At 45.9% G+C, this 27,680-nt stretch overlaps 1 protein-coding gene across 2 annotated transcripts in view; it reads left to right on the forward strand.

Annotated features, from left to right (window-relative positions):
• Positions 1-27,680, forward strand: part of SKAP1 (src kinase associated phosphoprotein 1) — a 235,089-nt gene that overhangs the window by 30,464 nt on the left and 176,945 nt on the right. The window contains exons 1-2 of one of the 2 annotated variants that reach the window (XM_054014448.1): positions 10,669-10,723; positions 16,911-17,027. In XM_054014448.1, coding sequence (XP_053870423.1) covers positions 10,705-10,723; positions 16,911-17,027 — 136 coding nt within the window. In that variant the 5' untranslated portion in view covers positions 10,669-10,704. Of the gene's footprint in view, positions 1-10,668; positions 10,724-16,910; positions 17,028-27,680 lie in introns of those variants that run through there. The other variant, XM_054014447.1, reaches the window with a different exon arrangement.

Raw genomic sequence — 27,680 nt, forward strand, 5'->3', positions numbered from 1 at the left:
GCTTTACCCATGTGTCCCGGAACACATGAAGGAACATTTAGAAAGTCAATTCATTGATCAATGGTCCTATTAGAAACCCAGAGCATTGAAATAATGGCCCTGGAGGGGCGGAGTCTGGTTCTAAGAAACAGTCAGGATTTTGCATGCCACAAGAAGAAGCTCTTGGGGAACCTCCGTATAGGGTTTGAGCGCTCTGAAAGGTTTCTAGCGACTGCCCTTTTCAAAGAGGAGGAGCAATGCTCCGTGAGCTTTCAGGCAGTTACAGCTTCGAACGCCTGAAGCCAACAAAACTTGTTGGCTTCTAATAGGAACTGGCTGAAATTCCCAGAGCGGTTGAAGGTGGAATGCGGATCTGGCACTGATAATGTGTTCAAGGCAACTTGTGTAAGATGTAGCTGAATGTGGGGGAAGTTGTGTGATTCAGAGGGCCTAATTCACTGTCACCCAAACGATGGGTGTTTCTACCCCTCACAATGACGGCTACTCGGTATCTTTTGGCTAAGTGCTCTCTGCTTAGAATACCGGGAAGGCACATCTCTTTTTTTGGAGAGGCCTGGGACGGATGGGAAGCGTTCTGTATACGCGGGCATATATTTTTGATACGTACCTGCTGTCTTCTCTTGCAATATTTCCTTTGTGGAAACAGATGCGAGGAGGGTTGGCAGCAAAAATCCATACAGGTCATGAGTCAACTTAGTCTCTGCCTCCCACCCCCAAAGTTTTCTCTCTGCTCTTTCTGTCTCCTCTCCTCCTGCTCATTTTCCCTGCATTGAATTGTCTGCAACAGCTTGAGTGCATCAGGAACCAGTGGTCTCAGGGAACGGCAACAGGCCATTTCTTGGTACTGCAAGGGAATCTAGGAATAAATAGATAAAGGAAGGAATTGGGGGAAGGGAGTAAGGAGAAGAGAGCACTGTCCTGTCCGGGCATGGACAAGTAGTTTCCCTCTGTGTTTTGTTTCCCCATCTATAAAATTGGGGTAATAAAAAAAAACCTACTTATGTCAGGGAGAAGGGATGCAGGGTTAGTCTACTCGTGTTTGTAATGTGCCTTGAGATCCTTAAGTGAAAGACATTGGAGAAAGGCAAGGATCGTTATTAAAGCCGTACATGTTGAACCAGATTTTCACCACCGTGCTCTACGTAGGTGTTTGTTCCCACAATTAAGTGCTCCCATATTGTGCTCACAGTGAATTGCTGGTGCAAATCCTAGAGTGGGGTCAGCACTTGCATACCAAGGCGATAATCCCCTTCTAATCAAGTCAGCTAGAAAGCACTCAGACTTCAAGGACCTGAGTGTTCTCTCAAATCAGGTACTTAGGGTAGATAAGTGGTTTTCAACTGATGGTCCGTGGACCGCTGGAGGTCTGCAGACTGAGATTTCCAAAGGGGCGTGCACCTCCATTCAAAAATTTATTAGGGGTCTGCCCGTGAAAAAAGGTTGAAAACCACTGGGGTAGATGCCTCAATACTAGGATTTGCACGTACTGCTGTATCTAGGTTGTCGTTCCAAATGAAATTGAGAGCCCCGTTGTGCCAAGTCAGGCTGGAAAACGGTGGTCCCCCACCCAGGTGGAAAATTTTAGCTTGTTGGTTTTAATTTTTTTTTTTTCTGAACGCAGACGTTTTTCTTTAACAAAAAAAATTCTTGTTGAAAACCCAATTTTCCGTTTTAAAAAGAAAAGTTTTTAGATGGAAACTTTTAGCCAGTCCTAGTGTTGGGTGCTGTACAGGAGTGTTCTAAGAGACCGTTCTTGCCCGGAAGTGCTTAATCTAAATAGATGAAACAGGCAAAAATTGGGAGAAAGCCAGGATTGTTAGCCCCAGATGCGGGCCTGAGGTGCAGAGAGACACAAAGAAGGTCCCAGCTACGAACTGAGTCCAGATCACCAGAATCCCAATCCCGTACCTTAACTACAAACCTAGTCTTCGTCCCTGTGGAAAAGCAGGGTGGAAAATTATGTGGATAAAGAGAACTTGGGCAAAGCATAGCTTAAAAATTAGGCTCCGTTGTGCTCCATAAAAGGATTAGGTAAGTAACTGTGTGGAAAGTCTTTGCAGGCCACTAATCTTATAGTGTATATACTTATGTAGATTAAATGTGTAACATTTTCTCCATATCATCCCTACTTATTTTGGCTTGGCTCCGCACTACTTTATGGGTCACTGAATGTTCACTGGTTCATGCAGGAGGTATGTATAGCGGAGGCATGCGCACAGCGTCTTTCATTAACTAACTGGCGCTCTACAAAGGCTTCCCATGTTAGATTTATGAACTAGTTTTCTATGTAAAGCCTCAAACCTATTGATGTGAATTGGAGCGGGGTTGGACAGGAGACGGAACTAACCGCTGCTCCTTGGTATCGCATACTTGGTCCATGTAGTTATGACAAGTGCTAGTAGCAAATCATTAAAGCAGCAAAAACACTATCTGTACTGTAAAGAAAAAGATCCCCTTTGAAGCCAAAGAGGAGTGTTCCTGAATTAATGGAGTGCACCATGATTTTACTAAGTTTTATTTATATAGTTTAAAAAATACCCTCTTTGCCTTCATGCCAGAAAGCTCGAGTGCCGTTGGAAGCAGGGTTCAGACGCAGAAACCTAGCCTAGATTTATGATGTGTTTGAAAACTCAAGGAAAAAAGTACCAACTTGACAATATTTATAACTTTTTGTTAAAATATCTGTTCTATCGCCATGCCTGGAATTCCCCTCCTTTGTAAACACAAGTGCCGGCTACAAACCTTGAAATGTCATAACATGGAGAGACTTAAAAAAAAAACCCCAAAACTTGTGTTAGAACATCTTGCAAAGTCCAGGATATGTGTGTGTGTGTTAATTAATGAAAAATAAAACATACACAAGGGCATATGTTCTTTAACATTTAAAAAAAAGCAAGCTTTAAGATCAACATTTCTGACAGCTTCTTTTGTAAGCGACAACGCTTTGCTTCCTGTATGTTTGAGTGTGCTTTTTTTTTGCCTGTGTGTGCGTTACACTTCGTGCAAATTAATCTGCGTAAAGACAATACGCTGTAAATATTTTTGCAGTCAGATCCCTTCTGTTGGTATTCTTTCAAAGACTGATCTGCCACGTAGCTTTGCACTCTCTCTCTATAAATGCATGTGTATAAATACGACATGATCTGAACCATACGTTACCATGCATATATTTTAGAAGCAGGCAACTACTGTAAAAGAAAATTGACTGATGTTCTCAGAAAGGTTTCATATACAAGGGACCTCTTTTATCAGGTTTAACTGGCCTTTCTGTGTGGCGCAATTAAATTTGGCGGAAGGTAGTGCCAACTTCAAGTGTTCAAAAATCACATACCGGGCCCCCCCCCCCCCCAGAATCATGAGACTTTAAAAAATATATAGGGTTTTATTTGGCTTTTGTGTTTTTGAGCAGGGAGTGACCTCGGGTCATGGTTTTTCTCCAGAACCATGAGAGCTAGAAACTCGGTCTTGTTCTGTTTTGTAATGAAAACTCAATTTCTACTGCAATCACTTGATTCCAGAAGCTGGGGCTCAAAGAACATCACCAAAGATGGCAAGACAGAGTTGCTTGATGGTGGGCCTCTCAAAAGTACTCAGTATTGGCCTAATTCTGCTATTGGGTGAAGTCCTAGGGTATATTTAGCTGTACGTGAGCTAGGTTAGCTTGCGTACCAGAGCAGTGAAGTCATGGTAAGGCAGGCTTCAGTGTGAGCTGTACAAGCCCATCTGGAGACTTGGGTAATCACTCAGGTGGCTAGGCCGTGCTGCCATGGCTTCACTGCGCCAGTACCTGAGCTCTCTTGATTAAAGCTAGTTCGCGTGTTGTCTACACAAGCTGCAACGCACTCCGTGATTCTAGCGTAGACCTACTCAACGATACACCTCCCATCGATTGTAGTAGGAGCAGAAAGAGGCCAATGAGGAGGGTTTTTAAAAATCCCAACCTTAGTCTTTTGTCCTAACCAGGATTCAAATCCCACCTAAGCTTTGCATCTGAGTTGAGCACATGAGTCCGAAGTGCTTCATTGACCACTCACTGGTGGCTGGTACTCCAACTGCAGTGGAAAGGACTAGATTGTAGGCTGTTCGGGACAGGGACCAAAGGCGCCGACTCTGTGGGTGCTCCGGGACTGGAGCACCCACAGGGGAAAAAGGCGGGAGCTCAGCACCCAATCGCAGCCCCCCCATCAGCTCCTTCCCGCCCCAGTGCTTCCTGCCTCCCGGCGGACCGCCCCAATCAGCGCCTCCCCCAGTGTGCAGGAGGTGCTGGGAGGCAGGAGGAGGAGCGAGGGCAGGGGCAGGAATGGGCAGGGTGGGGGCAGGAAGAGGAGGAGTGGGGGGCAGGACCTGGGGTGGAGCGGGGGTCGAGCACCGCCTGGGAAAGGACAAGGTTGGTGCCTGTGGCAGGGACTGTCTATTTTGTTGTGGTTCTGTGTTTGTACAGCACCTGACACAATGGGATGCTGGTCTATGATTGGCGCTCCTAGCGCTACTGCAGTCCAAATCACAACATCCAGTTGAGTTTAATTGTCGTTTCCTCCTCATGACTGTGTGATTCCTCTTTCTACGTATAGCCGGGCTTTTTTTTTTTTTTTAAATCCTCTCCATGTAGGGGATGGGGAAGGATTCATGACTTCTTAAAGAGCAGGGGATATGCTGGGACACGGAAGCCTTAAAAATGTCCATAAAAATGCTAAATATACAGCAGTATGGGGAATCTCGGTAAGTTCAAGACGAAGAAACCCTTTGGCTTTCACGGATCTATTCACTCTGGTCACTCGAATTGTTAGGGGAGGCTCTAAATTGCCTGGCACGCAGCTTCAGAGGGACAGAGGAGCCTTTTCAAATGGACGCTCGGTGCATCTTCTGAACCTGTGTGTGTACGAGGAAGGCACTGTTGCTTTCCCTTTATAAAGAAATCTCAAGGGTGACTGCAGTATGCGTAGAGGAATACAAGAATATAAGAACGGCCGTACTGGGTCAGACCAAAGGTCCATCCAGCCCAGTATCCTGTCTACCGACAGTGGCCAATGCCAGGTGCCCCAGAGGGAGTGGACCTAACAGGCAATGAGCAAGTGATCTCTCTTCTGCCATCCATCTCCACCCTCTGACAAACAGAGGCTAGGGACACCATTCCTTACCCATCCTGGCTAATAGCCATTAATGGACTTAGCCACCATGAATTTATCCAGTTCTCTTTTAAACGCTGTTATAGTCCTAGCCTTCACAACCTCCTCAGGCAAGGAGTTCCACAAGTTGACTGTGTGCTGCGTGAAGAAGAACTTCCTTGTATTTGTTTTAAACCTGCTGCCTATTAATAAGTATCAGGGGGTAGCCGTGTTAGTCTGGATCTGTAAAAAGCGACAGAGTCCTGTGGCACCTTATAGTCAGACGTATTGGAGCGTAAGCTTTCGTGGGTGAATACCCACTTCGTCAGACGCATGCGGTGGAAATTTCCAGAGACAGGTATAAATATGCAGGCAAGAATCAGTCTAGAGATAACGTCCCAGAGATAACATGTGTCTGACGAAGTGGGTATTCACCCACGAAAGCTTATGCCCCAATACATCTGTTAGTCTATAAGGTGCCTGTAATAGGTCCTTGCCGGGGCTCGACCCTTCCGGGCAGGAGGGGAGCCACACCGACTCACTACTGTTGGGGTAAATAGTCAGTTATTTCAGCAGCTCCGGCCCTCCGGTGCAGGGGCGGAGCAAAACCGACAGCTAGCTCAGGGCTCGGGCCCTCAGACAGGGGCTGAGCAGGCAACAGTCAACTCAGGACTCAGGCCCTCTGGTGCAGGGGCTGAGCAGACAAACAGTTAGGGAGCCCAGGCCCGGGATCAGGGCGGGGCACACACAGTTCTAGCCCAGGCCCTTGGTTGCAGGGGCTGAGCGAGCAAACAGTTCAAGGTACGCCTAGGCTACTACAGCTGAGCGTCGGGTGAGGGGGAAGCCTGCCACCCGTGAGCGGGGAGTGGCAGGAGGGAACGCAGGCCCACCCACTCCACTGCGTTCCGGCCCGAGGCCCTAGCAGCGGTTGCTGCCGCTGCTGGTCAGTGGGGTATCCAGACCGCAACACACTGACATTGGCTCACACTCGTTTGCAGCCGGACCGGGGTCGGCTACCCCCAGGCTACTTCCATGTCCCCCCTCAGAGCCTACCTCGTTCGTTGCACCGGGCTCGGGCCAGTCCAGCTGCATGGGCTCCTCTCAGCCAGGGCTTGGTGGCAGGTCCGGTAGCTCCGCCGGGAAATCGGGCCAGTTGCACTCAGGCGGCTCCTCCGGGTAACAGCAGGGGCGGAGGGGTTCGGGTGCAGTCTCGCCTTCAGGGTTAGTGTGGGGCGGTTCCCAGGGTTCCTCCCAGCGACGGGAGCGGACGGGCTCCGGCTCCTCGTAGCGGGCCCGGGGTAGCTCTGGCCAGTTAGGGCTCGGGCCTCGGCGGTCTCCTGGCCAGGAGCTCCCGGCCGCATGTCTGCTCCCTGTGGTGGCTGGCCGCTGACTGAGCTCTGGCGGCCGGCCTTTATACTTCCTGTCCCGCCCCTTGACTTCTGGGGGGCGGGGACAGGCGGCGGTGGCTCCACCCACTCTGGTGCCTGCACGAGGGCTCCCTCTTCTGGGCAGGAGGGGAGCCACACAGTCTCACTACAGTGCCACAGGACTCTTTGTCGCTTTTTATAGAGGAATACGTGGCCCAAGCACTATACTGTGCTCTTGTTCAATGGAAGAGCACTGAAGAAATTGCCCCGCTGGGTGTGAAGAACTGATATACTGTTCACACAGAACATCACCTGAGCCTTTACATACTATGTAAAAGCGGATGGAGTGAGAGTGCCTAGGATTTTGAAAGGAACAACAAGGCTCTGAGTTAGTTCCTAACAGATTTCAGAGCTCTGCCTCCAGAAGACGGAGGAATTGTGTAACTTCGAATCCCGTGTCGTCGTCTCCACCCCCCGGTGGAATTACTAGTAGAAAAAGCAGGGCCCTTTATTCCCATAACCCTTGTAGTCCATTTAGGAATGGGCCAAGAAAGTCCCAACTTTTTCCAAAGCTTCCGGGTGCTCAGATCTAGAGTTTTGGGTCTGGCCCATTTCTAGCTCAAGCCAACTTGAAATTCTCAAAGGGACTGGGCATGTGTGCTCTGCTTCCAGGGGGAGATGTTTTTGTTTGGTCTCTCCCACGACCCCTGTCGCTTTCTCTTTCTAGCCCATCCTGTTGAAGTCTAAGTTTGGTTCTACTCTGAAAAGTGACGATGGAATATTTTGTATTACGATAGTGTCTACAGATGATCTCGCCCTAGGTGCTAGTATGACATCTTACATAACAAAGCCGATCCCGTTGTGCCGTCAGTCATACTTACCACTTTTATTAAGGGAGAGGTTGGTTTTGATTCCTGGAAGCCTTGCAGAGCAAACTGGATTCTCTTCCTTGTGCGTTATCATCAGAATTGTTTACTAAGTTCCGATTGGAGAGCCAGCTAATGCCCGAGCAAACCTTTTTAAGCTAAGAAGGGGTCCGCTAAGGGCAAAACACTGACAATGGTGGCATTGCGTGGATGTAACTCAAGGCATAATTTGGCCCGCAGAACCGTTGTTACTGAAGATGACGCAGAAGAAGGGAAATCGTGACAGTAAACCTGGAATCCCCTCCCAAAATCCTTTTTACACCCTCTTCCCCCATAAAACCCTCTTCCAAAAGACAAACCAAGCCAGCGTCCATAGATGGGCTGCTTGTTGATGAGGTGTGGGAAGCCGTATGGGACCTGTTGACGGGTCTCATAGACTCCTAGACTTTAAGGTCAGAAGGGACCATTATGATCGTCTAATCTGACCTCCTGCACAACGCAGGCCACAGAATTTCACCCACCCACTCCTGTAACAAACCTCTAACCTATGCCTGAGTTATTGAAGTCCTCAAATCGTGGTTTAAAGACCTCAAGGTGCAGAGAATCCTCCAGCAAATGACCCGCACCCCACGCTGCAGAGGAAGGCGAAAAACCAATCTTCCCTGGAGGAAAATTCCTTCCCGACCCCAAATATGGCGATCAGTTAAACCCTGAGCATGTGGGCGAGACTCACCAGCCAGACACCCAGGAAAGAATTCTCTGTAGTAACTCAGATCCCACCCCATCTAACATCCCATCACAGACCACTGGGCATATTTACCTGCTAATAATCCAGTGTCTCTAGTTTTGTGCTAGCTCTCAGAAGTGTGTCTCTCCAGAGAGGTCCTTTTCATGCGCTGTCGGCATTACTGGCCGCCTACCCTTTCCAACTGGGGGCATCCAAATCCTCAAGTATGCGAGCATTCTGGATAGCCGTGCAGGGGCTAGTACTGGTTTGACTGGGCTCTTCTGTGAAAGTGTGGGGAGTGCTGAATGCCAACCAGAGCATAGGAAGGAGGTGGGGAGTCAGTGAGCTGGAGAGGGAAGGAAAAATGGAAGTAAGAAAGGTCTCATGAGCTGAACCTGAAAAATGCAGTTTGGTTCAAGGGAAGGGAACATGGTCTTTGTACTGGGTCAGGAGATTTGAGTTCTGTTCCCGGCTCTACCGCTGACTCAGAATACCGCTACGCTGCAACAGAAGACCCGTGGCTGGCCCGGGATCAGCTGACCTGGGCTGCAGGCCTATGAAGTTGCAAGGTAGATGTTCGGGCTTGGGCTCAAGCCTTGGCTCTGGGACCCTTGCCCCCTCGCGGGGTCTCTGGGCTGCAGCGTGAGCCCAAACATCTACACTGCTATTTGATAGCCCTGCAACCCAAGCCAGCTGACCCAGGCTCCAAGACTTGGTGCCGGGTGTTTTTTTTTTTTTTTTTATCGCCATGTAGACGTTCCTGCTCCATCTGACCTTGAGCAAGTCATTCCCCACCCCCTGTGCCTCAGTTTCCCTTCTGTAAAATGAGAATAATGCCTTTTAAAAGTGTTGTGGGGCATAATTTATTAGTGGATAGAAATATGAAACTGTTAGAAGACAGTTTGAGCCCTTTAGTTTGCCTGGAACTCTTTTGCCCTTCATGTGTGTGTTTAACATGTCATAAACTGCAGAATAAAATCCCTTGGTTTTACTTGTTTATATCCCATGGGAATCTTCTGCTTTGCTAGGTTACATGCTCTCTTAGCAGGGCTGATGTGAGCCATGCGTCCCCTGTTCTATGGAACTGCTACCCACTTGAAAGGCAGAGTATACACTGGCTTTAGGGAGGGTGAAAGGTTGCACAATAAAAGAGCTATGGGGAAGAAACTGGGGAATGGGGAAGCTTAGGAGGAAGGCAGATTTGGGGAAAGAAGAAGAGAGGGGAAACCGAGCGAAGAATTCAGCGGAGGAATGGAATTGGAGGAATCTGTGCTTGTGGAAGGATGATGTACAGATATTGAGGTGTGGTTTTTATTATTATTATTATTATTATGATGCCCTGAGACTTTTGGTAATCTGGGCCCTATCTCCTCTTGCTTCACCCCGTGTTTGAGAATGGACAGGCAGGAACATATCAGGACATGAATTTGGTTGGAACAAACCTTGTCCAGTTACAGAGTTGCCCTGGATGTTTAGTTAATTAGCTTGGCAAACAAAGGCTGCCGTTACAAATTTCTTGTCTGTATTTTTTTTGTATAAAAACAAAAAAATACCCAAACAAAGAAATGTGGGAAGGTTGATTTGAGCATCCGTTAAGGGACAGTCCTGATATTTGGGGCTTTGTCTTATATAGGCACCTATTACCCCCCCAACCCCATCCCGATTTTTCACACTTGCTGTCTGGTCACCCTAGATCCCTGCAGCAAGATTAAACTTCTAATGCTATTTGCAGGGGCAGTAGAGGACGAAGCCTGGCCTACACTAAAAAGTTAAGCCCGCCCAGCTATGTCACTCAGGCATGTGTGAAAAATCCACACCCCTGAGCGGTGTTGTTAAACCAAGGGGGATTACCTACGCTGATGGGAGAACCCCTCCTATGGGTGTAAGTACTGTCTACACTGCAGTGCTTTAGCGGCGTGGTTTAGCTGTGCCACTGTAGCATTTTAAGTGTAGACAAGCCGTGAGAGAGATCATGTGGGAAACCGGAAAGAGAAGACCCGACAAATCAATAACTTCCAGGTTTTAGCGTTGGGTTTTATTTAGTCATCAAGCGTGTGTCTTGGCCATGTGACAGACAGAATTTTAACCCCCGCCTGTTCTGAGCCTTGTCATCGAATTTTTGTTTTGTCTATGTTCCACTGTTTCAGTTTGCAACACTAGAATAGCTTTTGATCCAGTAAATATCCAGACCTTCTGATTTTGGAGGTGTTGGCGGATAACAGAAGTGGTTTTTGTGTCCCTTATGCAGGGCTGGGATTTCCTACTTGGAGAGCTACAGTTTGCTTTATGAAGGGTGCCCAATCACTGTTGCATTGTCTGATTTTAAAAGAAAGCGACAAACTTCCTGGCATTCATAATCGGGCTCCGAAGGGGTTAAAGTCTTGTCCACTGTCTTTCCCCCCGCCCCCATTATTGTTTCCTTTTTTTGCTACCTAAGATGATGCTGCACGCTGCAGCTCACCCTACTGGCCATACATGACCATTGCAGCACGGAAGAACCTATTCTAGAAGAGAGAACTTTTTTTTTTAATTGGCTAGCACTTAACAGTCTGCAAATCAGTCATGGAAGAGTTACCTCTTGCCTAATGAATATTCAGCAGGGCTGCCCTCCAGTTACAGAATTCCCAGGCATCGTAGCAATGAACATTCTGGAAAATAGTAAGTCTGAAGTTAGTGGTTTTTTTCCACTTTCTGGATGTTTTAAACGTAAGTGGCATTTTAGTAGTCCATTAATTTGCATGTGATTAGCAAACTGGGTACCGAATGAACAGAATTAGTCTTGGATTGTATAGGCTTCTGGCCCACCAAATCCTGTGTGAGGGATGTCTTGAGTTGCACCTGACTCTAATACAGTGAGGCGCTACTGTCCAGTTGGTAGGATGAGACGTATGGATTCTCGTCCACCACTGGCTCAACTGTGTTGCCCCGAGTAAGTTAGTTAACTATCTGCCTCATCTTCTCCACTATGTGGGAAATGAGAATATTTATAAAGCTAGATGAACCGTTTTGAGATTGAGATCAGAAGTCCTAATTATTAGAATTTAATTAAATCCTTAAATAGCTCTGTCATTGGTCGGGCCGGAGAAAAGAGGAATATTTATCAGGGACTTAGAGTAATCTACAATAGACAAAGAAGCGGTAAGGGCCAGATTTGCAGGTAGATGTAACGTAACCTTCCATTTTTATGTCGCGCACCTAGACACTGTGGGGAGGAGCACATCAGAAATGCCTGTGAATAGAGGTGTAAAACAGCATTGTGTATCTCAGCAATAAAAAAAAAAATCCACACCAGACCTCCGCTACTCACACATTAATCAGAAGAGCTAACCACGCAAATCCAAATGGGCATTTAGGAGCTGACGAAGCCTCTAAGACGTTGAGTAGGAAACGCCATACATTTTCTAGTACATAAATGTGTTCCAAAAGGTCTATCATTTATACTGACAATGTCGACCGAGCCTAAGCATCAGCATTGCAACTGTGAAGCCATAATATATTTACGTGTGAATAACATTTACATGTGTGGGTACATCTGTGCTGCTGGATTTCCACGTGATACTCCATAATTTAGGGGAGTGATTGTAATAGGGGATATTAAGCCAGCGTATTGATATTTCCACAGCTTTGCTTTGGGAAGTGCATTACGGCTAAATTAGTCCCTGAAAATCTGGAGATATTAACACTGTCGAGCATGAAGGCAGATGGGATTTGGATCAGAGACCTTTATTTGTAGTGTGATCCGGAGGACTCGTTAGTTTTAAAGCAGGAATTTTGTTTCCTACAAGCACTTGAATATTAACTGGAGTCAGGGATTTTTACTTCCTCTGGCGTGTGCTAGTCCATCATAAAAGCATAAACAGAATTTGGTTGATTTTCTTCTCTCCTAAAAAGACACTAATTGAAACTCCAGGTACATGGATAAAGACCTTCATTGAAGGGGAAACCAGCTTTAATCGGTACTCCCATACCAATCTGCTGTACATGTGAATGCGTTTTTCACTGTGAAACCCTCTCACGCCTTTAGAAGATAAATCAGCCTGTTCCTCTTCCCACACGTGCCAAAAGGCATCAGCTTGGCTTTTTATACCTCAAACTAGTGTAGCTTTAAAAACTTCTCTCCCCAGTTCTGCTCTGTTTTTTTTTTAATTTCTCTTCACCTGGGCCCACTCCAGCAAGGCCTTGTCCGAACAGCAACACTCGGTGCTTTTAGTCCGTCGCTCTCAAAGCAGCACCCACGTTTTACAGATAGGGAAACTGAGGCACAGAAGCTCTTCCCCAGCGTTGCTCAGCAAGATGGACCAAAGCTGGGATGAGAGCATAGGTCTTCTGGCTTCCAGTCCAGGGCCCCCTCGTCCACTAGAGCACACAGTTTGCAGTGGGGTGCTAGACACTTCCTGTAGGCCTCGGTCCTGCTCCCAGGCAGCATTTTATTAACACTGTGCGGGGCCCCCTCCATGTTCCCTGCTCACTGTTGTTTTTACTTTGCCCATGTTCACTCAGTACTTTCGGTCCCTGCACCGTGCCCCAGGGCATGCGATCATGCATGTCTCTTTCAGGGCCTGTCCTAATACGACCAGTTAAAAACCTATCGACCTTCATTCACACTGAGCCCAGAGGGTCTGCCAGATACTGCAGCGCGGTAAATGCCAGGCCTAGGTGAGGGCTGCCTGCTGTCCAGCGGGGACCCGACGTAATTGACAGCAACCCGAACTGACACACGCTTCTATCTGGGGCCTCCACAATCAGAGCTTGCCGGCACCGTTCGCTCTCCCGCCGGTGATGCTACAAGTTGCCGGAGACAGGATCTTTCCCCACCGCGCTCTGCTTAGAATCAATATGCACAAAGAACCATCTCTCCATTAATCCTCCATCACACCTTTGGGCCGCTCTTTGCGTTGCCGCAGAAGACACAGCCGCTGTGTAAAATGTAAGCCAGCTAATCGCTGGTGCAATTTGTTCCTTTTCTCTCCCCGCCCCACCCCCAATAAGAATCGGAGGCAAGGTACAGTATTTAGTGTACTCAGCGCAGCCAAATGCTGCGCCATGGGACCTGCTGCGGGAAACGACAGCCCACGGGGTCCCTATTGTTCTTTCCCTCCGAGTCCGACTTACTTTTGCTTATGCTCCAAAGAGTGATAAGTGGGGGAATTTTACTGAGGGTTTGGGTAGAAAGATAGAGCTGCTCTGTGTCAGGTGCATGACAATTATTTGCTGGGATTTCTGTGCTATTTGGTTTTTATTCCCTGTTTCTTCATTAAAGGCTAATGAGTTTTTTCTTCGTTCAGGAACAATAGCTTGGCCCCTGACAAGTTGTTCAAGTTTTTTGGGTTTTTTTTTTTTTCCTGCTTGGACTCAACTAACTGTTGCTGCTCCATAAACTCGACAGAGAAGTGAATTAAAGTGCAAGAACTTTACTCTCCTAATGCAAATCCAAACAGAAAGAGGAAGTGGCTTAACCGCCCTCACCCCCCCCCCCCAAGGCACTGATGTATGTTTTGTCCTTTGAATCTCAACACAAGATGTGAAAATATTCTCAAAAACAAACTAGGAGCCATTAAAATGAAAGGCAAGCCAGGCTTTGCGTCTTTGTTGGCGGGCATTACGGTAACAAGCTAGCCATCAGGACCCCATTATGGTAGGCACTGTCCATCTGTATCTCTGTCTAAGCCCATACATATTTGTAATTGTGCGGTTTGGCCCGGTTTGCCCAGGCATGTGAAAATCCGGTGTGTATTCCCGTTTGTGAACGTAACAAGGAATGATGTGTGTCTAGCAACACCACCTCTAGATGATATCTCATGACACAACATACGTCTGTTAAACGTTATGCAAAAAACAGGTCTTCCTGTGGCAGCCCCAGAGCCTGATCTTGCAGTCCTTGCTCACGCATGCAGTCCTTCCTTGTGCTGGTAGACCCCATCATTTACATGGGACTATCCCTGTGAGTAAGCCTCTGGATGAAGCCCTTGTTTTTGCAAATGGCTTACTGCACTGATGCAGTGATGCATAGTATGCTCATTTCCAATGAGCCTAGCTCACACGGCTACGCTGCCTCTCGGTATTTGCAAACCATAAACAGTTTGCTCGTTATCACAATGATGCTGCACCTGTATCTCATTATAGGAGAGCACCTGTTACCTTGGTAATTGTTTCAAAAGCCTTTTTTTTTTTAAAAGAGTATTTTGGCTTGGTTGAAAGGAAGCATTCTTTTAACAGATCCGTGGGCTTAACCATAGTGGCATATTCACCATGTCTCTGCAGCGACGTGAGTCATCGGCTTTGTCCCACTGCAGCGCAGTGTTTAGGAAGATTTCTCGTTAGAATAAACTCTCAGCGGTTGTGCTCTGCCTAGAACGACGTGACGTTGCCGCTCGGTAGCAATTTTTAACCCGTTCTCTTGAATATCGGTAGTGCCTTCTTATCCCAGGGTTCCGAAGCACTGTCCTAAAACGGGAAAGCGCGGGGGAGCTGAATGCTAAAGTGACTTGCCCAAGGTCACTCAAAGAATCGGTGGCATGTTTGAAATAGAATCCGATCTCCTGCCTCTAGCCGATAGACCACACCACCTCTGTGTAGTGTCTGGCCAGTATTTGGTATATGGGAAAGGTAAACAGTTTACCAGTTTGTGTTCTGCTACCTCTGTCATGCAGTTTCTCCTTGGTAGGGTATTACTCTCTCAAAGCCAATAAACAATGCAAATCCTAAAAGCAGGACCGCATCCTTGTGCAGCTGTGGGGTGGTTGGTTTTTTTTTTTTTTGGTCCCTCTATTGAATTCGCTCGCCACTATTTGAGTATTGGAAACACGCGGATGTAGGACTGACAGAAGGTATGTCAGGAAGTAGGACTGGCCAAAGATGTAGCAACTGTATACTACTTTATAGCTCTTAATAGCAAACAGAAAAAGAGATGGGCTTGCCTAGATTTTTAAGGCCAGAAAGGACCCCTGTGATTGTCTAGTCTGACCTCCTGTATAATGCAGACCCTGAATTAAATGCCAGTTTGAACTAGATCATATCTCTTAGAAAAACATCCCGTCTTGATTTAAAAGTTGCCAGTGATGAAGACTGCACCGCGACCCTTGGTAAAATGTTCCAGTGGTTAATGTACTGCACTGTTAAAAATGTACAGTTTATTTCCAGTCTGAATTTATCTAGCTTCAACTTCCAGCCACTACATCTCCTTACGCCTTTGTTTGCTTGATTTGAAAAGCCCATTATCAAATATTTGTGGATACTTATGGACTGCGATCAAGTCACCCCTTAACATTCTCTGTGCTAAGCTAAATAGATTGAGCTCCTCAAGTCTAACACTGTGTAAGGCATATTTTCTAATCCTTCGTGGGGCTCTTGGCTGAATCTCTAGTGGCTTGAGCAAAGGTCTGGGAGCCAGGAACTTCTGAGTTCTAATCCCAGCTGTGATGCTGATGTGGGGTCAAAGTTTTAAGAGTGCAGTTTTTCAAGTGCCCACAATGGCAACCAAGTGTTCCAAAGTGCCCAGCACCCAGTGTGACACTCCTGAGTCAGATTTTCAAAAGAGCGCAGAACCAATAGGCTAAATTCTCTCTTGAGGGGAGGAGGAGGGGAATTGGCCCCTGATTTTGGTGTTTGAAAGGGACCTGGGCACCCTTGAAAACCTGATCCTGAATGTGGGTGCTGAGCGCGTTGGAAAATTCGGACCTTAATTTCTCCGTGCCTCAGTTTCCCCATCTATGAAAATGTGGGGTGAGACCTGTGGGTGTTTGAGGATTAGTGGAATACAAACTGCCATATAAATGCAGAGTGTGATTTTATTTTTTTTTCTTCAGCTGCTGCTTCGTGCACACCTCTCCTTCCCAAACCCGTCAATGCGGTTTCACTGCTTTGGTTTCAAATCACCGGGCACAAATCTCTCCATAGTTTGCTGAGAGAAATGTACACGGTGTTGTTTTTAGCAACGTAGTGTTTGAGCTCATATTAAAATCAGTTGAAAACCCCCTTCTCATTGTTTGGCGTGTGTTGAATGAATTGTGCAGCTGACTTTTTGTCCTGTGTTTTTACACTGTGTGTGTGTGTGTGTGTTTCCGGGAGTCTTCAGCTTCTGTCTGCGGTTATCAGCATCTTCCTTCTACAAAGAGGCCTGTTACAGCACCATCTATCTTACAATTTTATACTGCCACTCATCACCGTGGTATCTGAGAGCCTTCCATGTAAAATCATCAGCAATAACAAAGCCCCTCATGGACAATCCACTCTGACAGAATCAAATATACAAGCACTCTGTTGCACCAACACAAAAGTATTTTGCTTCAGTTCATTTGCATATGGTATTCTGCCAGTGTGTGTAGTTGGTCTATAATGTGTTAAGTTTTTCTAGCACCTCTCCTTTGAGATTCAAAGTCTTCTATATAAGCATTAAAGGTCTAAACATCCCTGTAAAATGGGGAAATTGAAGCCCTGAAGGGGAAAATTTTACTTTCCCAAATGTGGTGTAATGAGGCCATAGCAGAGCTGGGGCTAGAACTTGGGTATTTTGACTCCCAGTCTTTAGCTACAAGACAGACCTTCCTGGCTTACTGCTTCTGCAGGTACCAGGGCCATATGCCTTTGGGGGCATACTCTGCCCTTGGGGTGCATGCACCCACACACAGTGCCCATAAATGTCAGCATGCCTCAAATCGAGGATATACCTCTGTTCCCACAGTCTGATCTGGCGTCTTCTGAAGTGCTTTGGAATTTGACAGTGGCCAGAAGATAGTTGGGAGCAGCAGGGAATAATTTCCACCGTAGGCCATAGGAGTTGGGGTGGGGCTAGGGTGGTGTGTTGCTTTCCACTAAAATCAGTTCACCTCTTCTCTTCCCTTTCCAGGAGGGGATCAGGCTGACGCTTACTTCGGACAGGACAGCTTTGATGACAACCAGAGCTGGAGTTTCGTCCCTTCCACTGTGTCAGATGCGTCGCTCGCATCGGATTACCAGGATGACGGTAAGAGCGTCTCCACTTCCCGCAATCCTTTGCTGTGTCGTGTTTGGAGGGATAGCCTGAATCTGGTCTAATTTTCCACCCTCTTCCCTCTCTAACTTTACATGCTGCCATCGTTGATGGGTATCCTCTCTCTGTTGAGGGCTAGCTGCTTTATCAACCTGTGTAAGTTCTACTGAATACATTTGGTACCTTTCCAAAATGAAAGGGACAAATCAACACACCAGTTGCATGATTAAAAACCAAACTGTTTCTGTTGTAATCTGGAGCACAAGTGGTTTAGCAGAGCAGAACTTGCCCCAGTGGCCTATGGATTTCAAAAGTTGGAGTGATTTGGGGGGGCCTCATCCTTTTGTTGTTGTTGTTGTTTCCCAATTTGAGACATCTTAAAGGGCCCCGAGCGTCCGAAAGTGCTTGAGCACCTGCCTTCTGAAAATCAGGCCCCCTTGCATGGCTCAGTTTGGGCATCTGCACTCGCGAGTCATGTTTGAAAATCTCAGGCCCCGTCTTCAGGGAAAGGCAGAGATGCTTCAGGCTGATCTTTTGGGGACGACCTGTAATGCAAAGGCTGGGCACGCATTCATTTGAGGCCATCCAGAAGCCGGAGTAGAGCATTGCTCTTTGCACAGGAGCATCCGCTGTAGAAAAGTTTCAGGGACACTTGTCTCCGCTTGCAAGTGGGCGGCTTAGCCGTGAGAAACACGTGATGTGCCACTGAAATCAAAGCTCTGTGGTATAGCTCACGTTATTCTAACTTTCCTGTCTGGGGCCATAGTCATCCCTGGTGTAACCGCATTGAAGGCTGATTGATTTTTTTGGTCCCCTGATGCTCCAAATCGGCTTCTTTCCGGATCTCTCATTTCCTCCCCTTCCTTAAACTTGCTAATATTTTTCTCCCCCTCTTAGGTTTCTCCTTCCTGCTTAATTTTCCAGGGCTTCATTCCCATCTGCCCACACACCTCCTGATCTTTCATTCCCTGCTCCTCCACCTTCCTGCACATCATAAGATAATCGATCCTCTTTTACTTGGGATGAGCTCATAAGCACGGATAACATCTGTGGTATGTGGCATTAGCCTCGTTGTGCAATGTGGGATGCTCTGCGTATCTGCAACTTCTACTGGCATGGGTCATAACATGAATGGGTTCATTACATTGACTGGAGACTGGGTTGGTTCAGTAGCTCACAAATAATTGTAGAGGATCACCGTCATGAGTAAAAGACAGGGAGTTTAGGTTCTGTTCGTATCATGTGTGTTAAGAAACTCTCTTTAGATATAAAACACATCTATATACAGCATGGATGAAGGGGAATACGACATAGATAATGGGTACCAGACTAAATGGGCATCGAAGGGTGTGAAGACCTGGGCATAGCCTCATGATGACAAGAGCGATCTCTTTATGAAATCTATTGTTTCTCCATGCATGTTTATTAAGCGTTCACAAACAGGGGGAGGAGAGGGTTGCTTTGCTAACTTTGAGTGGTGATTTTGGGCAGCCGTAAAGGGCAAGATTTGAAATAACTCTCCCGAGATATGTAAACATTTGCCACCTCTGGAACTTTCAGACGCTTGAACATTTCAGACTTAGTGCAGGGATGCCCACGTGATGCTGGCATTGAGACCAAACTAACTGCTGCTACATTAGAACGAGTTACCTGTTCTTGGACTTCCTCCATAGCATGGGGCATGGGCAGTTTTATATTTTTGGGGTAAGAAGTTGAGCGTTTTTTTTTAGTTTCGCCCTCCGACATGAACGATTGGATGTAGACCCTTGCCTGTGAATTGTTGGTGACCTCAGCAAATAGGTGAGCGGACCCCCACGGCACTTGATCCGTGGCCTGATCTGAGAGGGGTCAGGAAGCACTCTGCTGCAATTGATCCTTCCAGACTTATCCAGGTGGCACAAATGGATGACTCACCCACCTGTCTGGGCAGCTGTATTTCTTGAGGAGTTGACACAATGCGCCTTTGTTAATACTGTCAAAGGCCCTTGTTTTAGATCAGTAACTTTGCATAGAGGTTGGCATGGTCCCACATGCCTTTTCCGGGATTTGGAGGAGAATAAAGATGATGTTAGTGGTGCCACATCCTGTTTTGAAATTCCACTGACTCCTGGGGACATTCTTGATGTACCTAGTTGGAGCCAGTCAAGAGGGACTCCTGCCAGATCTTTACCAGGAATAGATACAAAGGAGATCCCTTGGTAACCTCTTTTGATATAGAAGGATAGTTGCAATTATTCCGCTTCCCAGGTGGGTAACAGGGCTGCTTAAAGACTATGGCTACGTGTTACACCACCATAATGAAGATGTTTAGAGCTGGCATCTTCAAGGCGTGGTCAAGAGTCTCTATGGATCTCTAAAGGGGGTGGTATTGCAACACCTCAGATTGCTTCTGTCTGGCGAGCGCGATGCTGCGGATTGGTGGCTGGATTCGGGAAGCAACGTACTCTGCTGCGTAAGGTGCTGGACTATGACCTGGGACACTGGGTTCTAGTCCCACTTTGGACACTGATTTGCTGTGTGACTGTGGGCAAGTGGCTTCAGGTGAAATCTTCCAAAGTCCCATCGGCTTTGAGTGAGACTCGAGAGCCGAAGTCACGATTGAAAATGGGATTTAGGCACTTTTGAAAATGTGACCCTTTACCTTTCCGTGCCCCTGTTTCCCCTCTTACATTGGGTCTGTCTTGGCTATTTAGACCATAAATTCTTCAGGGCAGTAACTCTAGTCACTGTACAAACCCAATGAACATGATGGGGCCCTGATCTCAATTGAGGCCGCTAGAGTCACGTCTATACTGCCTGCAGTGGCTAACCTCCCCATCCAGGTTGAAAAAATGATGTACAAGTAACTGTGTAGACAGCTCTTTGCAGCTGCAGCAAGAGCTCTGAAGCCTAGAGGGGAGTGGGCTTCAGAGACCGAGCTCCAGCCCAGTCGACAGCAAACCCCACTAGTCCAAGCCTCTTGACCTGGGTGGGGAGGTTCGCTGCCATGGGCCCTAGATGCAACTGTAATGCAAAATCACTATAAACTACTTCTCGTCAAACACCGAGGGTGGGTGGTTCATACGTGGGAATAGCTCGCCCAACAAACAGGGTTTGTCTACATTGCGAATGACAGTGTGATTGTAGCACAGGTAGGCATCCCCTGCTAGCTGTAATCTGGCTCACGTGGGCAACAAGGGTAGTGTAGACGTGGCAGCATGGGCTTCGGCACGGGATACCAACCAAAGTACACTCCTGCAGGGGAGCTGGGGTACGTCCTTTGGTTGCTAGCCTGTGCCACCACATCTGCATTACTATTGGTACCCATGCTAGCTAGATTAAAGCTAGTATGGGCACATCTACCAGGATTGGTAGCCTGTGCCACCACATCTGCATTACTATTGGTGCCCATGCTAGCTAGATTAAAGCTAGTATGGGCACATCTACCAGGATTGGTCACGCCTTCACCTGTCGTGTAGACATACCCCTGGAGGCTCTGGACGTGGCTGATTCCAGGACCACCTTCATCTCTTGGGCACTGCTACCGTTCCATGACCTAGTAGCCACCGCGCACCTTCTAACCCCCTCTTGCAACAATCGGAGGATGTGTTCCCAGGGACACAAACCCCGTGTAGATGACTAAAGACCACCTCCTCCCTTCTTCTTGCATTTCCAGACTTGCTAACTGGAAGCTATCAAGGCAGGAGGTTCTTCCTGCTTAGTGATGGTGTTGGCGTCCTGCTGCTTCCCAGTCTAAAATGTGGAGAAGGGGGTGGGAAGTGTGCCTCTGGCTGTTGGCTCTGAGCTGTCTAGTCCCACTTGTACCAAACTTTCCAATAAGCTGTGGAACCTTTAAACTTCTCTATTCTCCAGAACACGGAGCGTGATAGGAGAAGCAATTCTGCAAGTTGGGGATGACTTTATGCAATGAGCCACGACAGTGTTGTATAGGATCATCCCTAATGAGTGATTAAGAAGCTAATGTTTGTACAGCGCTTGGAGGCTGTGAAGCACTATAGAAGTGCTAAGTACTATTATAATGATAAGTATTTCTGAGGAGACACTTTCCATGTAATGTATTCTACTCCTACCACTTCACGGTTTTTTTTACCTGTTTTCTTTTCAGACTGATAGTTCACTTCATAGTCCAGCAATTTAATTTTAAGTTCAGTGTAAATTAAATAGATGCCAGAACTTTGAGGTATGCATTTATGTCTCATTAATATTTAGTATTTATCTTGCTTTTCATCCTTCCTTCTCTCAGGGCTTTAAAATGGTGGGGGAAGCAGGAGTATCCAGGTGGGGAAACTGAGGCCAGGGATGGAAGTGAATCAAAGTCAAACAGCGAGTCAGTGATGGAACTGGGGAAATAGATTTCACCCTGACTCCTAGTCCCGTGTCTTTATCCGCCGGACTACCGCGCCTCTCCTATCACGTCTGGTCTGGTTTTGACATTATGCTGAATATAAATGTCTTTATAGAATGTGTGTGTGTGTGTGTAATGGCAAAACGTCCTAGACATAAATTCTGCACGTTGGGCATCTTCTCTGCTGATCTAAGTGATCCCAGCTCTCTTGACTTGAACTGAGTTTCACCCGTTTACATTAGCAGAGAAATTTGGCCCAACCTATTTACAAGTTGTTTCTCTTTATTCTAAATTATTTCCTTGTTTGAATACACAACTGGTTGTTTTTAGTGTTTTTGAAACACCACAAAAACCCAGCTCTCTCTCTCTTTTTTTTTTAGTTCTGAAAAAGCTTCGTCTGCCTTTTTTTAACTTTAAAAATGGCTTTGATTTTGACAAATGACGTTTGTCCGCTGACTTTGTTCTTTAGTACATCGGAGCTGCTCTTGGGATTTTGGGGAATAAAATGCAAATGGACAACAGCTCAGGGGTTAAAAAGAAAAAAAGAGCATGAAAAGTATTGTGAAGATCCCTGCTACACCCAGCAGGATTCTGCTTTTACTAATGAAGCACTGGTCCTGCAAATGAGCTCCATTTTTTTTTTTTTTTTATTAGCTGTGTCCAGAGGCTCCAGCTGAGATTAGGGTGCTCCACATTCACATCCCAGAGAAAGGGCCTATCCCAAAGGGCTTACAATGTAAACAGACAAGACAAAGGATGGGAGGGAAAACCGCAGCCCAGAGAGGGGAAGAGACTTAGCCAAGGCCACACAGCAGGTCGGTGGCAAAGCTGGTCAATAGAATCCAGGTCTCCTGATTCCCAAGCCGGTGCACTATCTGCTAGACCACACTGCTTTGTGTGGGTGGCCCCTCGGGCCTGCCTGGAGCCCATTGGGGGTTCTGCATGGGTGCAGAGCTCATTGCAGGGAATGGTCTCATTCAGACCACTGTATCTAGTCAAGAGTTTTAATTTTTTTTTTTAAGTCTTGTAACTAGTTTCCTCTGTTTACAAACCAGTTTTTCTCTGGTGGCACTTTTGCCAGTCCTTTGCCTACTGCAGGGAATTCTCCCTCTGATTTCCATTACCTTGTGAGAGATACAATTGCAAGGGTGGGGGGAGAATTAGGTAGCAATTTCTGCTTGTGAGTCATCCTCCTCAGAAAGGAGACCCTGGAGAACGCTCCTTGGAATCCAGCAGAAAATCATCCATTCTGTTTTAGAAGTTCATTGACTCTTTTTTTGTTCAGTCACTGCAGGCCTTTTGATGGCCTTCTGCACACAGGTGAATTCCGGCCCCTGTATAATTCCTTTAATTTACATTGTTTCCTCTTTGAGGGTATTTTGAGACCCTGGGTGCTTGTCCCTGGAGTGTTTGCTGTTCTAATTTATATAAGTTTAGCTCCCTTAGCCATTTCTTGAGTGTCTCCTTTTCCAATCCTCGCATCTGTTCTGTTTCCATATTTTCTATAGCTTTAGTGTTTTCTAAACTGTGGAACCTCTCTATGAAAGTGGGTTGACTTGTTTTAAAAATCCAGCATGTAAGCAGATTTTAAGAGGCACATGGACATATGTGTCTGGTATTTGGATAGGCATGCATCTTTGTTTTGACACACGTGGGCGTACATACGTGTAGTAATCGCTTAATGCTTTGCCTTGCAGTTGACTATAAGCAGCGGTTAACCTGGGGGGTTTTGTGGATCACAAAAGAGATGAGAGTTCTGCAGCCCCCTCTTGTGGTGAAAGAAAATAACTTTGTGTGTGCGTTTTGTGGTAGCTATTAAACTCAGAGTTCCAGAAATCGGTCTGAGCTGTGGATGAAAATAAAGGGCTATGGAATAAACCAGGATTGCTTATTGCAGCGTGATCTTACTGAAAGGCAGCACCTCATCAACACACCCCAAACTTCAGAGTTGTTATGGGTTGTTCGGGTTTTTTTTTTTTTTTTTAGGAGTTGTGGTGTAAAGGGAAAACAGTACTCCGGCAAAATGAGCCATGGTTCATCTCTGGTGTCACTCCTTTTGAGTTCAGGAGGCTTATACCAGCAATGAATTTGGCCCAATATTGTGGCATAGGTAAATAACAGAGGACCACAAAGTGAGCTTTGCAAATCAGTGTCTTTTGTAGCGTCTCTTCCTGTTCTAATGAATGTGATGAGCAGACAAACATTTTTCCAGACCAAAAATGTTAATTGTCGTCTTTTTTTTTTTTTTAGCTGATAGTTATTTGACCAGACTCTCACCTCAGTTGAACTAGTGGAAATCTTGGAGCGGGTCCATTGGTTTCAGTAGGGTTATTCCACCGGCATTACGGAGTTTAGAACTTGGCCTGCAGTTTGCGACAGCTGTGGCTTGTTACTAGTGCTCTAGACTTGGATTTTTAAAGGGACTGAAGGGAGTTAAGCATGCAACTCCGATTGAATTTCAGGTGTATACCTGAAGAGAGAGCCTGAGATTTTCCTGCAAAATAGGAGCCTGTTGTTTCTCCCCCCCCCCCCCCCCCCGAGATGCTGAGCTTCTGAAGACCCAGTGGACTTCATCTGAGGGTGAGGGTTCTCAGCGCCACCACAGATCAAGTCCACAGGTGTGTGTAAAAACTTTTTGCATGAATACTCCAAAGCTTTACATCTTTCTTGTGGGCTGGTGGCAGAAACAATTATCCGTCAGTCCTCCGAAGGTCTGGAAAGCCTCTTTGTTGTTTTGAAAGGCTTATTATAAACTTGCTGTTGATGTACTTTTGAAACAGAGTGTGAAAGGTTCTGGAAATGTGATTTCTTGTCAAGTGCAATTGACACAGAAAGTTCCACTTGGTCAGTTTCCTTTTGATGTTGAGGGTTGTGTATGCAAGGCCAGGAAATGAGCAGGTTAAAATGCAGATCTATCACTTCCATAACATCGGACCTGATCCTGCAGTCCTTGCTCCAGCAGATCCACACCGGCATTTCAGTGTGAGCTTTGCCAAAGTAGGGATCACAGGATCAGGCCCATTATTAGGGCCACAAAGTACTTGCAGAAATAAACAGATGTTTTCTAGCACTCTTTGGCAGTTTGTAAGGAGTTCATGTACTGTTAAAGCTACAAAGCTTATATTCTCCCTTTTTATCACCTTCTTAGTGGGAATGCGCCATAACATGAGAACTGTTGAACTTAATGCTGTTAATGTCTCAGACGTTGTACAAATAGGTTCCTAGGTCACTCACTTCTCTGGTCAAAAGGTTCAGCCATATTTTACATGGAGTGACTTAGCTCACCTTTCTATTGAGAATTAATTGGTTCGGTCGAATCCCGGAGAGGCTGCCAGAAATGGATGAAACAATGTTGCAACCTAGGCAGATGTTCCTAGAGAACAAGGAACCAGGAGGATAAAACTGCCAAGTTTTCGACTTTTAAAACTTGTCTGGTTTAAAAGTCATCTGTAAATATGGTAGGGCTGCATTTTCAAAATAATGCTTTGTATTTGAGATCTGACAGGTGTGATGAATCACGGGCACAAGTGATAGTTATTTAGCCATCTAAATTCTGCCTCACTGAGGGGTGCAGTTTGTATCAGCAGGTCGGGTGGTTGTGTAAACCCCATCGTTTGTGACGGCAGGAAATTTCACCCTCAGAACTGTGGGCTTAGTTGGAGTACATTAGAGGCTAGTTTGAGATTTCTGTTTGCAACTTGGTCCCGAATATCTAGAGAGAGGGTTGGTTGTTTTTACTTAAAAAAAAACAAAAAAACAAAAAACCCACAAGTACTATGGTTATGGTGTAAGAGCCATAACCTAGTACCTAGAGAGAGCATCTGTTATGGTTTTCCTCAGTCCAGGTTGAAAGTTGGGCTTTCATTGTAAAGTGCTTGACGCATGTCAAGCCAGCACTGATTTTAAAATAAACTCTGGAGGTCTGATGATCCTTTACATTAAGACCCCTCTGTACCACTTTGACAGTATAAATAAGGTTCCCTCTTACGCTGTCCGAGGGACTTCATGATTCTTCTTCACGCTAAGAGATGGACCCAACTCCCACATCAAAACCCCACCGATCTTTTGGAGTGTTTTTGTTTCTAGTGTTGCCAACCTCCAGGTATTCAAAGATGACGAGAGTGGCTTAAACATCATGATTTTAAAGCCAAAATATGAAGTTTTGGGTTCTCTTTATTTCCCTTCTGGTTTCCGTGCCCTTGTAGGATTCACAAACCTGAAAGCCAGAAACTCTTTCTGAAAATTTAAAAGGAAGCTGAGCGTCTCATGTAATTGCATGTCTCTGGGAGCTGGGATTTTAAGAATAATGTCAAATATAATGAAACTCTCAGTAAAATTGTGACAGTTGGCAACGTGGCTGATTCCTGATCTGAATGTTGCTGCCCTGGAGTCCCAGGCTCTGCAAAGAGACTCCCTCAAAGCTTCAGGGTGATGGTGTTTAGAAACTACTCTGTGAACTAAAACTAAAGATTCTTGCACTAACAATTCTATGGATTTATCTGTACCGTTGGGACAATTTTAAATACATAAAAAATAAATAAATTAATGGAGATATCCCATCTCCTAGAACTAGAAGGGACCTTGAAAGGTCATCAAATCCAGCCCCCTGCCTTCACTAGCAGGACCAAGTACTGATTTTGCCCCAGATCCCTAAAGGCCCCCTCAAGGATTGAACTCACAACTCTGGGTTTAACAGGCCAATGCTCGAACCACTGAGCTATCCCTCCCCCTAAGTCTTCTTCAAGGTTCAGTCTTGTGTGCGGTTCCCTAGACACCTGCTGAAGCAAATATTAGCTGGAGTCGTTTGAATAATTGTGGAGCTTGATTTGTCATGTAAAAGTTAGTAGGCAAATGTTGTTTTTCCTTGTAGTAGCTTAAACAGTGAATTTACATAGGCGTAGTTCTTGGACCAGCACTTTTTTTCTTTTTAAATTTATTATCATGGTAAGACCAGGTGAATAGATTTATGTACCTAGGCTAAATGTCCATGATTGCTTTGCAAGGCTGCTTTCACCGAAGCCTTGTTTGTTTAAAATAGAGAGGAAAACTGAAAAGTCAGCACTGTTTAAAATTAATTGAAAAGTAGGGAAATGCACTGATCCCTCAAATTTTTGGAGCGAGCGTGAGTCTGTGCCTGTTCCTTTAAGAAGCTGCTCCATCATGTAGCTTATTCTCCTGTGATGTGGCAGCTGTCAAGGCAAAAGATTGAGCTTTCTCTTGTGGCAAATTGCATGTTTGCCATGTCAAACACACGTGAATTATCAGTGCGCAAGTTACTGTTGCCTGGGGGGGCTGGGATAACTTACAGAACCTCTTCCTAAAGGTCTTTTTATTCATGAATATGTAAATCTAAGGGATAAATGCTTTGTGTCTCTGAATTCTGCCCAGCAGAAGGGAAAATATAAGTTAACAAAATGGTTGGAATTTGCATCTCGCCTGCTTTTGAATAATAAATGGCTAAAGCTTCCTATATTAAAGGACTTCATGGTGTTTCCAGTTTTTAAAAAATTGGAACGTAATACAGCTGGAATCTCAAGGTCAAGGTTGGAGGGGTCTGTCTGTCTTTTGGCTATACAGTGGACGTAACCTTCCAGGGCTATCACCCCAGGACTTCTCACTAGCACTATGGCCTAGATTCAGGAAAGCACATGCTTGACGTGAAGCCAGTGGGCAGTTGAAAGCACTTGGCATCTGTATTGAGCGGGCGCGGGATGTTACTTCTCACAAGGTTATTGAAAATCCAGGAAAGATTTAACTAGCACCCCCCGCTTCCAAGCATCAAAAGATTTATCTTTCTTTCAGCCTGTGCATGCAGAATTCGTTAATGGGACCAAAGGGCAAAGGATGCCCTGTAATATTTACTAGAAATTTGCAAATACAGGCTGTAGAGACAGATTTGTTTTTTGTTTTTTTTAATGTAGGATTGTGATCTGGTTATTTCTTAATTACTTGTGTGTAAAAAAAGCCCTAGGATTTTAAAATACATATAAATGCATAAGCAGAGTAAGAATTTTTAAGTATATTTGTGTGTGTGTGTGTGTGTGTGTATGTATGTATTCTTTCAGCTGTGCATGCAGAACTCATTATATGTAGAACAGATATATCTGTATCTGTGGGGTTTTTGTTTGAAACCAAGGTGCAAGTCCAGTTTTTACATTGGTGGCATGTCTACAGTAATAATATAATATGTGGAGATATGCCTAGCGCATAGAACTGGAAGGGACCCTGAAAAGTCATCGAGTCCAGCTCCCTGCCTTTGCTAGCAGGACCAAGTACTGATTTTTGCCCCAGATCCCTAAGTG

This window comes from Malaclemys terrapin, chromosome 25, assembly GCF_027887155.1.
Source record: "Malaclemys terrapin pileata isolate rMalTer1 chromosome 25, rMalTer1.hap1, whole genome shotgun sequence".
NCBI classification, from domain to species: Eukaryota; Metazoa; Chordata; order Testudines; family Emydidae; genus Malaclemys; species Malaclemys terrapin.